The sequence below is a fragment of the Anolis sagrei genome, chromosome 1 (genome assembly GCF_037176765.1).
Source record: "Anolis sagrei isolate rAnoSag1 chromosome 1, rAnoSag1.mat, whole genome shotgun sequence".
Taxonomy (NCBI): domain Eukaryota; kingdom Metazoa; phylum Chordata; class Lepidosauria; order Squamata; family Dactyloidae; genus Anolis; species Anolis sagrei.
The window spans coordinates 204,753,789-204,766,663 of NC_090021.1; the positions used below are offsets into that span (position 1 = coordinate 204,753,789).

General features: G+C 38.0%; 1 protein-coding gene across 26 annotated transcripts in view; it reads left to right on the forward strand.

Moving 5' to 3' along the window:
- Positions 1 to 12,875, forward strand: part of NEB (nebulin) — a 188,575-nt gene that overhangs the window by 64,986 nt on the left and 110,714 nt on the right. For 25 of the 26 annotated variants that reach the window (XM_060776842.2, XM_060776678.2, XM_060776715.2 and 22 more), the window contains 11 exons: positions 573 to 677; positions 781 to 888; positions 1,583 to 1,894; positions 3,332 to 3,535; positions 4,204 to 4,308; positions 4,417 to 4,524; positions 5,178 to 5,489; positions 5,892 to 6,095; positions 7,547 to 7,651; positions 9,893 to 10,000; positions 12,480 to 12,791. In XM_060776842.2, the coding sequence (XP_060632825.2) occupies positions 573 to 677; positions 781 to 888; positions 1,583 to 1,894; positions 3,332 to 3,535; positions 4,204 to 4,308; positions 4,417 to 4,524; positions 5,178 to 5,489; positions 5,892 to 6,095; positions 7,547 to 7,651; positions 9,893 to 10,000; positions 12,480 to 12,791 (1,983 nt within the window). The remainder of the gene's footprint in view (positions 1 to 572; positions 678 to 780; positions 889 to 1,582; positions 1,895 to 3,331; positions 3,536 to 4,203; positions 4,309 to 4,416; positions 4,525 to 5,177; positions 5,490 to 5,891; positions 6,096 to 7,546; positions 7,652 to 9,892; positions 10,001 to 12,479; positions 12,792 to 12,875) is intronic. The other variant, XM_067472548.1, reaches the window with a different exon arrangement.

The window sequence follows — 12,875 nt, forward strand, 5'->3', positions numbered from 1 at the left end:
ACTACCTTGCCTTGCGTAATAGTAGGTTACGTAAAAAAACCCTGACTTGTGCAAAACTGCAAATATAGGCTAAAAGCACTAACTCCCCTTCATTGTAGAATGCAAGAGATGAAGCTAGCAAGGAAAGGACAAAGTATCTGCCCTGAGGGATGTGCAGCCATCAAAATGTTGGTGGACACAATAGGAGCCACACATCCTCAAACAATGCCTTTTTCTGACAGAAGATATAAAGAACTAGAGATTGTCGAACAATAGAATAGTCAGATCCAAAAATGCAGTTCTGAGGATTGCGGGCACTTCCACAAGGGCAAAAGTTTTGTTTGAATTCAAATACATTGTAGAGTATACGTGATAAAAGAGATATGAACTTAAGCAGAAGGGACTGACCTTCGAGGTACCTCCTGGAAGAAGGTGTTGCTTATTCCCTTACATCTGGTTTTGCACATCTCAAGACATGTGCTTGTATATATTCACGTGATCGAAGATATTCCACTATATTTTGAAAGTTGCTATTGCATGTAGTTTTTCTCACTTACACAAAACACTATTCACACTCTTTTCCTTCTTTTCAGAGACTTTATAGAGAAGCTTGGGATAAAGATAAGACTGAGATTCACATAATGCCTGACACTCCGGAAATAATTTTGTCCAGAGCCAATTTAATTAACACAAGTGATGTAAGTCTGACACTGTTCTGCAGGAACAGAATCTATAGGTGGTTTGTCTAATTTTGTGGGATTTGCAGAGATCCTAATTTTCCAGTGTTATTCTTTCCTTTAGAAACTCTACAAGTTAGGATATGAAGAATTGAAAAAGAAAGGCTATGACCTCCCACCTGATGCCATACCACTCAAAGCAGCAAAAGCTTCAAGAGAGATTGCTAGTGAAGTAAGTAATGTCCTAAATGTGCAATTTCTGTAAGGACCTCAAGAAAACTGTCTCTCTTCCTCCCCCTTTCCCCCTCTCTTTCAAACACACATTCTTTCTAAGATTCCCATATGTACCAATTGCTATTTTAAGTTTTAAAAGTAATTGGCTTACTAGTTTTGATGATGTTTTTCAATAATGCATTCTGTACTTATCATGTACTATAATAAAGAGGGAGTCCCTGAGTTACAAACATCTGCCTTACGCATGACACAAAGTTAAGAATGGGTGTGAGACAACAGGAAGTGAGATAAATATACAGAAAATAATGGGTTAATTTAAATTGACTTGGGGAGTGAGAATGGAAATCCTAATAATGCCAAGAGTTCTCTGGGAATAATTTGGGAACAGGGAATACATTACATCTCCATAATGAAATTGGTTTGTTCAGGAACAAAATTTAACTTTGTTTCTTGTCTGCGAAACTCTTGAATGATTGTAGTAATATCCAGTCATTTGAACAGCAACACTTGATATCATGAAAAAGTTTATGAAAATATATTCTAATGAGTTCAGTACTTTTTAAAAAAAATTGCAAAAAGGAATTACAGCAATCTCTTGACTGCTTGTTATATACATATTGTTGGAACCAAATGGCCTTTTCTTGTTGAAGTTACATGTAAAAGTAATGAAAATTATCTCTTATATTTTATAGTACAAATACAAAGAGGCCTATCGCAAGCAACTTGGCCACCACGTTGGCGCACGCAGCATACAGGACGACCCTAAACTTGTACATTCTATGAATGTAGCCAAGCTGCAGAGTGAGAGAGAATACAAGAAAGACTTTGAGAAGTCAAAGACCAGATATACCAGTCCTGTGGATATGCTGGGTGTCTTATTGGCCAAGAACTGTCAGAAACTGGTCAGTGATGTGGATTACCGCAATTATCTACACCAGTGGACTTGTCTTCCAGACCAGAATGATGTTGTACATGCCAGGAAAACATATGATATTCAAAGTGATGTAAGTATTGCTAAAGAAAGCCAACCCAAAATAGTACAAATAAGTTAATTCCTTTCAGAGATCATGTAACAACTGAAGTTTACTCAGCTGAATTAATTTAACTTTTCTTAAAAATTCATCTGCAAAGGAATGGGATGTACTAATATAGGACATTTGAATAGGATAACAATTGGGGAAATTCCCACTTATCTCATTAAGATGATCCAGAACATTCTGCTGGTACAGCTGGAGTATCATTTAGAAGTACTTGGTGGTTCCATCAGGCCTTTGAAAACAATTAGTCTCAGGCCCCAGGCCATCAGTTAGGACCCAGCCTTGCACTTTACCCCCTGTTATCTCGTGGCACTAGCCCTGGTCCAGACCTTTTTTTATAGTTGTTCAGTAGGCCCTGGAAATTAGTAGCCCCAACCCCCACTCTGACCACCCAATGTGCCGATCACCACTGGGACCACCTTTACTGGTTTGTGCCATAAGCTTTGCAGTTCGATTTTTAAATCCTCATATTATTATTATTAGTATTATTATTATTATGTTTCTTTATACCCCACTTTTTGTCTCCACAAGGAGACTCAAAGCAGCTTACATTAAAAGCATTTCAATGCAATTTACATAAATATACAAATATGCAAACATTAAAACAGAATTAAATATAATGGGTATCAAAAATTCAGTTTAAATCCATAAAACATTCAAAACCAAAAACCACAGCACCTCCTGACTCAATCTAATTACCTCCCAGCCCTATTAGCCACTGAGATTCCAATGCCAACCCAAGACAACTCCAGCTAGCTCAGGAAGGGAGATTGTTGAGTAGCTGGGTGAGTGGTACACCAACAGAATCCCTATTCTGTTCTGGCTACCCACCATTAGATAAATGTACTCCAACACCGTTCACTATGAGATGGGGATCCTGGTCAGGGGATCAAATAACACTAGACCACTGCAACTCCACCTCCCTGTCCCCAAGGCCTCGCCTGCAGCTGTACAGAAAAACCTGGTGTGCAGAGCTGAGAGAGATTATGCCCCACCCTCAAAGTCTTGTCCAACCAGGTCTCTGTGATACAGATCAGGTCAGCATATTCATCCAGAATCAAGTACTCGATGACAGTTGTTTTTGCATTTACTGACCTGGCATTCAACAACAGTAGCATAATCCATGTAACCTTCTTGTTGTATGGCAATTATAGAATCATAGAGTTGGAAGAGACCTCATGGGCCATCCAGTCCAACCTTCTGCTAATTTTATGTAACTATCTGGCAGACTTAGTAAAATGCTGGTGTCACTTCTTGTTTATATAATCCATGTTGATACAAATGGATGGCACAATAATAGTATAGTACATTTAGTGGCATGATTTGTGAATGCAAAAATTCTCAATATTAATAGAAATGGATGATTGTTTTTTTTTTGTATCTATTTCCCCCCAAAAAACCTAGAATGTGTATAAAGCAGATCTTGAATGGCTAAAAGGCATTGGATGGTCTCCAAGTGGCTCCCTAGAAGCTGAGAAGAACAAGAGAGCTTCCCAGATCTTGAGTGACTACTTATATAGACAGCATCCCGACACTCTAAAATTCACTAGTCCTATTGATTCCATGCCAATGGCTTTGGCAAAGCATAACTCTGAAATCATGAACCATGTAAGTTTCCTTACACATTTGAGGGGAAGGAGGAAAGGGAGCAGGAAAGAGGCAGAATATCTTATTTTAGAGCAGACATTTATTTTAGAGCAAACTATTGTGTAGGAGAGAATATGGAATGCTTGAGAGGAAAAAAGGTACAGCTGGGTAGAAGTGGAATGGCCTGGAGTGAATGTCAGGGAGGAAGATGTAGGAAATGTATAGATAAATAAAGGGTGGAAAGAGACATTGCACTGACTGGATGAGTAATTTACCATCCACTATGAGAAGTTATTTTCATTTGTCCTCAGGAACCTGTCAGCTCTCCATAAAAACAATGGATATTTCAAATAACTGAACTTAGATATGACTGGACATAAGTAGCCCCAGTCCTACAAAAGGCCTGTCAAGAGACAGGTCTATGAAGATTTAAGCATAGTATTGACAAAACTATTGAAGAAAGTGGAGGGTGGGTTCTAAACTTGGGAAAGAGATAGAAATGAGTAGATAGAATCCTGAAAAGAAGTTTCCATATTATTTAATCCTGAAAAGAAGTTTCCATATTGTTATCTACTCCAGCAGAAGAACATATTTAGAACACTTGATGGATTTGATTCTTGTTCAGCCATAGCAGTATATTACCATACTTGCATGAAATAACGTACCTACTTCTTGTTTGTTCTTTTCAGCATATGTATGTTGATGCTTGGAATAAGGATAAAACCACCATTCATATAATGCCAGATACCCCTGAAATTATACTGTCACAGCAGAATAAAATCAACTATAGTGAAGTAAGTTGTTTCCCCCCCCCCCCAAATCTATATTAGAATATAAATGTAGAATATAAATGTGTTAAAAGTGACCTCTTAAACATTAAAATCTTATTTGTTTTTCCATAGAAATTATATAAACTTGCATTGGAAGAGTCCAAGAAGAAAGGTTATGATCTCCGGGTAGATGCCATTCCAATCAAGGCTGCTAAAGCTTCCAGAGACATTGCAAGCGAGGTAAATTGTTCTGGTTGTGGATCTTCAGATGCTGTGACAGAATAAGAAATTAATCTTCCAAATTTCTTTCTTCTATTTCCCTTAAAAAGCTCTAGATTTTTAATGGTTACTTCTAGAATGATATGATTTTGAGGGGTAAAATTTGTTGAAGGATGACCCCAAATCTGTGCCATATTTTCCATCACCATAAATGAAACACCTAGTAAACTGGGTTTTCATAGACACCATACTAGTAAACAAAGTTTTCATAGACACCAAATCTATTGTGGTTTAATAATATTAAATCATGATAGATTATTTCAAAATTCTATTTAAGATTTTGTGTTTCCCCAAATGAGAGGCTTGTTTCTAAAAGGTACCCAATCCATCTGAACAAATTTTACAGGAATCAAAAATGTGCTGAGAATATGCATTATTTTGCTATAAAATGTCATTTTCCAAGACTAGTACTGAAGTGATTTGATACATTTCGGTAGTTTTGATCTGTTCATAATAATATTCTACTCCTGGCCCACTCATTTTCCATTTTTTTTTAAAGATTTAGTATCTTTTGGAAACAAACTCTACAAGTTTTCACTCCAGAATATATGGCTGCCTGGCTGTGGTCTAAACAAAATATCAATTTTTCAAATGCATTTTATTCTTTCCAACAGTACAAATACAAAGAAGGCTATCGCAAGCAGCTTGGCCACCACATTGGGGCACGCAGCATACAAGACGACCCCAAACTTGTACATTCTATGAATGTAGCCAAGCTGCAGAGTGAGAGAGAATACAAGAAAGACTTTGAGATGTCGAAGACCAGGTACACCAGTCCTGTGGATATGCTGGGTGTCTTATTGGCCAAGAACTGCCAGAAACTGGTCAGTGATGTGGATTACCGCCATTACCTGCACCAGTGGACTTGCCTGCCAGATCAAAACGATGTCATCCAAGCTAGAAAGGTCTATGAGCTCCAGAGTGATGTGAGTCCCCCTTTTATTTTATTGTGGTCAAAGCAGACATGAGAGTGCACCCACACTTTTTAATTTGTGTTTCTTTCATATATATGTATAAAGTGCTAAGGGTTGGAAATCGGAAGTAAGCATAAAGAAAAAGGTGAACTGTATAGGAAATTGTAGTTTCTGAAATGTTCGGTTGGTACAGATTTGGGGGTATTTAGTTTTCCTCTAGAGTTTTAAAGTTTGTCTTTTGAAAATACAACCATGCAAACAATTTTGTGGCATATTCATGAGCCTCTTTGAACACATGCAAATTTCTGGCCATAGTACACTCATACTCTGATGTCTGAAGCGATTGTAAGTTTTCTAGTCAGGTTATACAAGCAGAAAAAGTTAACTTGTTCATTTTGAATGTCTTATTCATAGAATTACTACAAATCCGATCTTCAGTGGTTGAAAGGGATTGGCTGGGTTCCTATTGGTTCATTAGATACTGAAAAAGCCAAGAAGGCTGGAGAAATCCTCAGTGAAAAACTCTATCGCCAGCCACCAGATAAGTTCAAATTCACCAGTGTGACAGACTCCCTAGAAATGGAGTTGGCCAAGCATAATGCAGAAACAATGAATAAGGTGAGTACCTATTGCATAGCTTATATTAAGAGGCACCTGTCTACTGAGAATTAAAGAATACACGAGTGACTTCATTTTGCACTTATCAGTAACACAGTCACAGATTGAATATTTCTCTCTTATATGGTTGTTTTCACTTGGTGTTTAGACACGTGAAATCTATTGCTTTGGCTATGTCTTAGTAGATTACTGAGTTGATTACCTCTAAGGCTTAATTATTAATGACAAGTTTTTATAGTTGGATTATTGGTTGATTAAGTTTAAAAATTATCTTATATATCAATCACAGAGATAAGCAGTGACTGAAAATGGAAAGAGGCAATGACTGAATGAAGAACTAATGAAAGGCTCTGTGGGGTGGCTTGTACTGTGTTCAACTGAAGTGCAAACATGTTTCATGTGGGATTGGGAAAAATCTCTTTGAGACCACCCACACCGAAGAATTAAAATGGTTTGACATCATTTTAACTCAAACCCCTCCATCCTATGGAATTCTGGGAAATTGTAGTTTGCTGTAGCATCAGATCTCTCTGAGAAAGAAGGACAATTTTTTCACAAAACTACGAATTCCAGAATTTGTTAATAAGGTGTTAAATTGGTATAATGTTGCAATGTAGATATGGCCTTTGTTTCTTGACTTTCCTCCTTGACACCACAATTTGTACTTCATTGAATTGTTTGGCACTCAGAATCCATGCAAATATATAGAATATCAATATAAAAAGTCATAGGTGCACTTATTTGAGGACTTGATTGCACTGAAATCAAAATAAACTTACATAGAGTTGTGTTGTAACTTATTTGGAAGCACCATTAAGAAACTGCTGTTTTTCAGAATTCAAATCAACAGTCATGTGAAAATCTTGTATGATGTCACAACTGTGGCAAGAGTTATCTGTGTTGTGTAAATCTCGATAATCTCTTGCCTACGCGAAATTATAACTTTTTAAGGTCCAGAATGTAGCTGGTGAAGCAGGACTAAGCTCTAGTCCCAATTAGAGTGAACTCATTGAATGAAAGGGCACTCAGCAGCCCGTATGTGAATTCCATTGATTAAAGGATCTGCTGTAGTTGGGACTACAAACAGGATTTTTGTCATTATGTGTACTGATTACTGAGTTCAAATCCTATTGAATAAAATGGATCACTGTGCTCAGGATATGTCTTAAAATAGTTCCACAAGTCATTTGGTTATGACATGAATTGGATTGATCTATGCTGTAATGCGGAAGTATGAAAGCACCTCATCTATGAAAAGGAAGGAAATGGTAAAAAGCTTTGACTACTATATAATTACTCTGTAGGATGTATGGTGTTCATCAGGGAAGCCATTTTTTACTGTCATCTTTTGTCGACATCTATATATATTTCTTGGAGTAAAAGCGGAATTAAGTGGGAAAAATTAAGACTGATTTTTTAAATAATAATAATAACTTGAATTTCTTTTACAGCGTTTATACACTGAAGCCTGGGACAAAGACAAGACTCAAATCCACATAATGCCTGATACCCCTGAAATCACACTTGCTAGGCAAAACAAATTGAACTACAGTGAGGTGAGTTTATTTGGCTTTTTATATCCAGCCACTGTGTGAAGCTCATCTTCTGAATGATTAGAACTGGAGGCTATTGTCCAAAGATATTTAATGATTACTTTTGCCTGTTTATGGTGCATTGGATTGTGAACCAGCTTCTGTTTATAGTTATTTTCAAGGGATAATGCTTGGGCTATTCCTGTGGCAGCTGTGCCCTGTCAATACTAAAACTCTTGTGAAGTAAAAGGTATGGGTGACCAATGAACAACTAGGAAGGAGCCCCTTCCCACAACCTCTGTGTGGTACTTGAAACTGGCACACTTCATTACTATGAGATATGCTTTTTTGGGTGGTATATGATACAGTTATCATCATAGCAAATCACTTCTGGCTGAGCTTGACTATAGGTCTGTACATTACAATAGACCTATATTTCCAAGTGGAAGGCAATCATGTCTAGGATTTGCTTGACATTACTTCTTCTTGGCACATTTCTTCCTTTTACTCTGTGTTTCTGCCTCTTCAAAATCTATAGCACCATTGGAAACAGCTGACCTTCAGTTACAATGTTTGAGTGCCAGGGCTTCCCAGTTCTCTGTGTTTATTCCATATTTTTAGGTTAGCTTAAAGTCTATCTTTGAATTTCTTTGTTGTCCACTGACTTTCCATTTTCCATTCTTTAAAATAAAGTAACTGCTTTATGATAAAATAGGGGGACTACATTAGAAATATTACATCCTTTTAGCTAATAGGACCCAGCATTCACTTCCATTAAATGGTAGAATAAGTCTCAGAATAATTCATGCCAACATTTCAGGATCTGCTAAGCTAGTAAAGTTCCTGTGCTGGGTTGTACTCTCCCACCCCAGATATGGCTATTGAAGTGGGATTCCCAAGGTTTATAAAGTGTAGAGACAAATAAAGAAAATGAATAATGGAGTCATGTCCCATCTCCAGTACAAATGGCAAAGAGAATGATACAAGAAACGTTCTGAAATCAAAGATCACTCAATTAACACTGGCCAACCTACATTTTTGTACCTGTTTCAGGGTATATTGGATCTACCAATTCCAAAAATGACACTAGTTTTGCCGTATCAGCTCTAGTTTTTGAGATACAGAACATATTCCATATACTTCATCTACTTGCCCATAAAAATCATGATAATATTACATAAGAAACTAGAACTGATGTGGTCTATCCAATGCAAATTTTCTGAATTAGTGCCTCAAATAACTCCAGGAACAGATGTAAAAACCAAGGCACCAAGAATTTATTTCAATTGGGCTGGGTAATTCATCCCTCACATTCTAGTCTATTGTCAGTCTTGAACAGTCAGACTAAAGCAAATCTAACTATTAAGGCTACCTAATAGTTCATGGACCCTTCCAATGTGACAAAACACATGTTAACGTTTAGTTATATTCCCCAATAGAACAGTCCCCCTTGCTACAGGAGAAGTCTTGAGGACACAAAATGAAGTCCCAGATCCTCTGTGGCTTCCCATCACTGCTCTAAAGGCATAGAAGCAAGCCTGAACAAAATGTTTCTTAAACAGTTTTCAACCTCAGCTGCAAATTAAATGACCTAGAGGAAAACATTTAAGTCATTTTTTGACAACATGAATATTATTCCTATTTCATATAATAGTGGGACGTCCATTGGTTTTGGCCAAATGGGCGGCCATTCAGACATTTGTATCTTATCCTGGGACTGAAAAAAGAGGCAGCTAATTTCCACCATTCCAAGGAAAGTTCTTAGCCAGGTTTATGGATATATTTGGGAATCACCCTCAGTTCAGATACTGCTTGTACTCTTTGCCCAGAAAGACTAAGCGTTTTATGTAGAAAAATGATTCAATGAATATTTTTCTCAAAAAGAAAGAGGCATAAAGGATAAAGATGCTCCTTTGGCATAAATTGGCATGGATAACAGTAGTTGTTCCAGGGACTAATATTCTGCCCCTGGCACTCACTTGGTGCTGTCCTGAATATTGTAAATGTCAAGGGGGTGGAGGTGGGAGGAAACAAAAATAAAAGCAGATAACAACTGTTTGTTGTTGAGTTGTTTTTATGAGCCTTCAGTGTGTTCCAGCTCTTTTTTTTTTACATGAAACAAGTCAACATTTAATGTCAATTTGGACTGTATTTTTTAAAAAATATTTATTTATTTAACATATTTGTATACTGTCTTTCTCAACCTGAAGGCGACTCAAGGCTGTTAATAATAATTATTTTCCCATTCTTTGTCTTTTTTTTTAGAGTCTATATAAATTGGCCCTGGAAGAGGCAAAGAAGAGAGGCTATGATTTGCGAATTGATGCCATTCCCATCCAAGCTGCCAAGGCGTCAAGAAATATTGCCAGTGATGTGAGTTTTGTTGACTTTAACTACATTGATTGGGGATGATAGGAGTTGTAGTCTAATCAACCTGGAAGAGGCTGAGTTGGGGAAGGTTTGCATACATAGTAATTTAGAAGCTTATTCTGCTGAGATGCCAAATTTTATTTTTAAAGAGAGAAATCACTTTTGGATTAGTTCAATGCCTGTATAATCATCTATTTAAGCCAATGAAAAAGATATTGCATCTTAACAAGTTTATTAAGAGATGGCATTCATAAAAAATGACTGTACTAAATAAGTGGCTCTTAAAGGCAGGCTCTGCATGCCCTTTATGAGAGAGCTGAAATGAATGGTCTGATAGATTCCCTCAATGCCTATGAACCACAGGTGATACAAATACAGGGTGAGGCAGCATAACTTCCTTTTTAAAAATGTGCACCATTCAGTCGGTTGAAGACGTAGCGGAGCCCTAGTGGTCTCGTACGAGAGACGGGCGTATAAAGTTTTGTCCTGACACACTTCAATCGCCATCATGCGTTGGAACAGTGAGGAGCATGCTTTTGCCGTTGAGGCCTACTTTTCGAGCGGATTTGGAGTGGCCAGCCCACTCTCCAGATTTGGCCCCTTGTGATTTTTTTTCTATGGGGTTTTTTGAAATCCCGTGTTTATGTGAACCATTCAAAGACCCTACAAGATTTGAAGACCAACCTCCAGGAAGAAATTGCCAACATAACGCCTGCTATGCTGGCAAGAGTCATGACAAACGGCAGAAATCGGTTTACTCATTGTATGGAGAATGGAGAATGGGGGATGTCAGCTACCCAATTTGATCTTCAAAACTACGTAAAACAAAACTTTAGGTATGCGCCTACATTATAAAAAAAATTCTGATTCATACAATGTGTTTTGTTAAGTTTTGAAAAAAGGAAGTTATGCTGCCTCACCCTGTATATTGAAGAAGATCCAAGAAGAAAAAGTCTGATCAGTCTCAGGCTTGACTATGCAAATGATCAGCTGCTGGACCCTTGTCCCATAAATTCCTCATTTAAGAGGTAGACAGAATCCTGTAGGTTTGCCAGCATTAGCAATGCCAGAAGTATAAAAAGACCATGGGCACAGTATTCTTCAAGAAAATAAGGTGTTGGAGAGGCAAGTTGCTCAGAGCTGGCAGATTTTGACTGCAGATTTAGGGGACAGATTATTATGGTGTAAATGTATCCTCAATCTGAGCTCAATCTGAGTTTTTTGGTTGGTATAGACAAGCCTTTGACTGCCTTGCCTTGCCACTGCTGCACAACTGTGAGAAAACTGTGAGAAAAGTGCAGCCACTAGCACAATGTACCAAGCGATCTATAGATTCACTAACTCAAGCAAGCATAGCAACTCAATCAGGACTAACAAACCAAAGGAGTAGAAAATATGTCTCTTATATACCAACACCAAGAAGAAAAATTTCTGGAAGAGTCTGTGGCCCATCAGTGGAAAACCACAGGTAAACTCCATACACAAGAACAAGCATTTGCATCGGTGTACTTAGTGATGGAATAACTTTCTCCTTCTCTTTGTCAATAGGGTCACACCCAGGCCCGTAGCCAGGATTTTAATTCAGGGGGGGGGGGCTGAGTCTGGGTGAAAGAGGGTCTACCCTGGCAAATCTTTTGTATCATTACCCTAATACCCCCATATATATGGGATATATTGAGAATGGTGATCAGATCATGAGTTTAATAAACATGACAGTTTAAATAATGTACCAGTAAGGCCTTCTCACGGACCACCATGAGAATGTCGGGGGGGGGGGTTGAAGCCCCTATAGAACCCCCCCCCCCACCCCCCGGCAACATGCCTGGTCACATCCAAGCTACAGGCTGAGAACAACCATGCATACTCAACATTCATTCACTCAGATTCGGCACAAAGTAATACAACATGAATTCACATATATATGTGAATTTGTGTGTATTCATATTCATGCCTTTGCAAAACAAATAATATTCAGATTACTTCCAACCATCCTATTTTGCTTCTTTTCTGTGGCTTTGCATAGATGGCTTTAGTCAATGATTCTGTTCACACTTACCTGTCATCCTTGAATTTAGACTTTCTTTTGATCATATATCTTTAGAATAGCACTTTTGGTGTGCTTTAGCTGACTTCTATGGTGAATCTATGCAGATATCTATAATATTTCATACAGCCATTATATAAAACAAAACCCCTCTTTCTGCAGGCCCTTCTTTGTAATTGAAATCCATGATTTCCGGTTGTCCATGCTATCTATGATAATCACCTATGGGTTACTGCAATTTCTGTCATCGACATTTATTTCACCCAAGGCCAGTTGGCAGGCTTGGCTAATAACCGTAAACTATAGATGTAAAGCTGAAATTTAAACAGGTCTGGTACTTGGTAGATGACTGGCATTTTTTCTTTGTTCTTACAATAAATATGTTATTTTTGAAGGACTTTTCTTGATGGTAATTTATAACATATGTGTGTATTTCAGTACAAGTACAAAGAAGGCTATCGCAAGCAGCTTGGCCACCACATTGGGGCACGCAGCGTACAGGATGACCCCAAACTTGTACATTCTATAAATGTAGCCAAGCTGCAGAGTGAGAGAGAATACAAGAAAGACTTTGAGAAGTCGAAGACCAGATATACCAGTCCTGTGGATATGCTGGGTGTCTTATTGGCCAAGAACTGCCAGAAACTGGTCAGTGATGTGGATTACCGCCATTACCTGCACCAGTGGACTTGCCTGCCAGATCAAAATGATGTCATCCAAGCTAGAAAGGCCTATGATCTCCAGAGCGATGTGAGTCCCCTTTTTTATTTTATTGTGGTCAAAGCAGACTTAAGAGTGAACCTACACCTTCTTAGTTACATGCCTTCCTTGTAT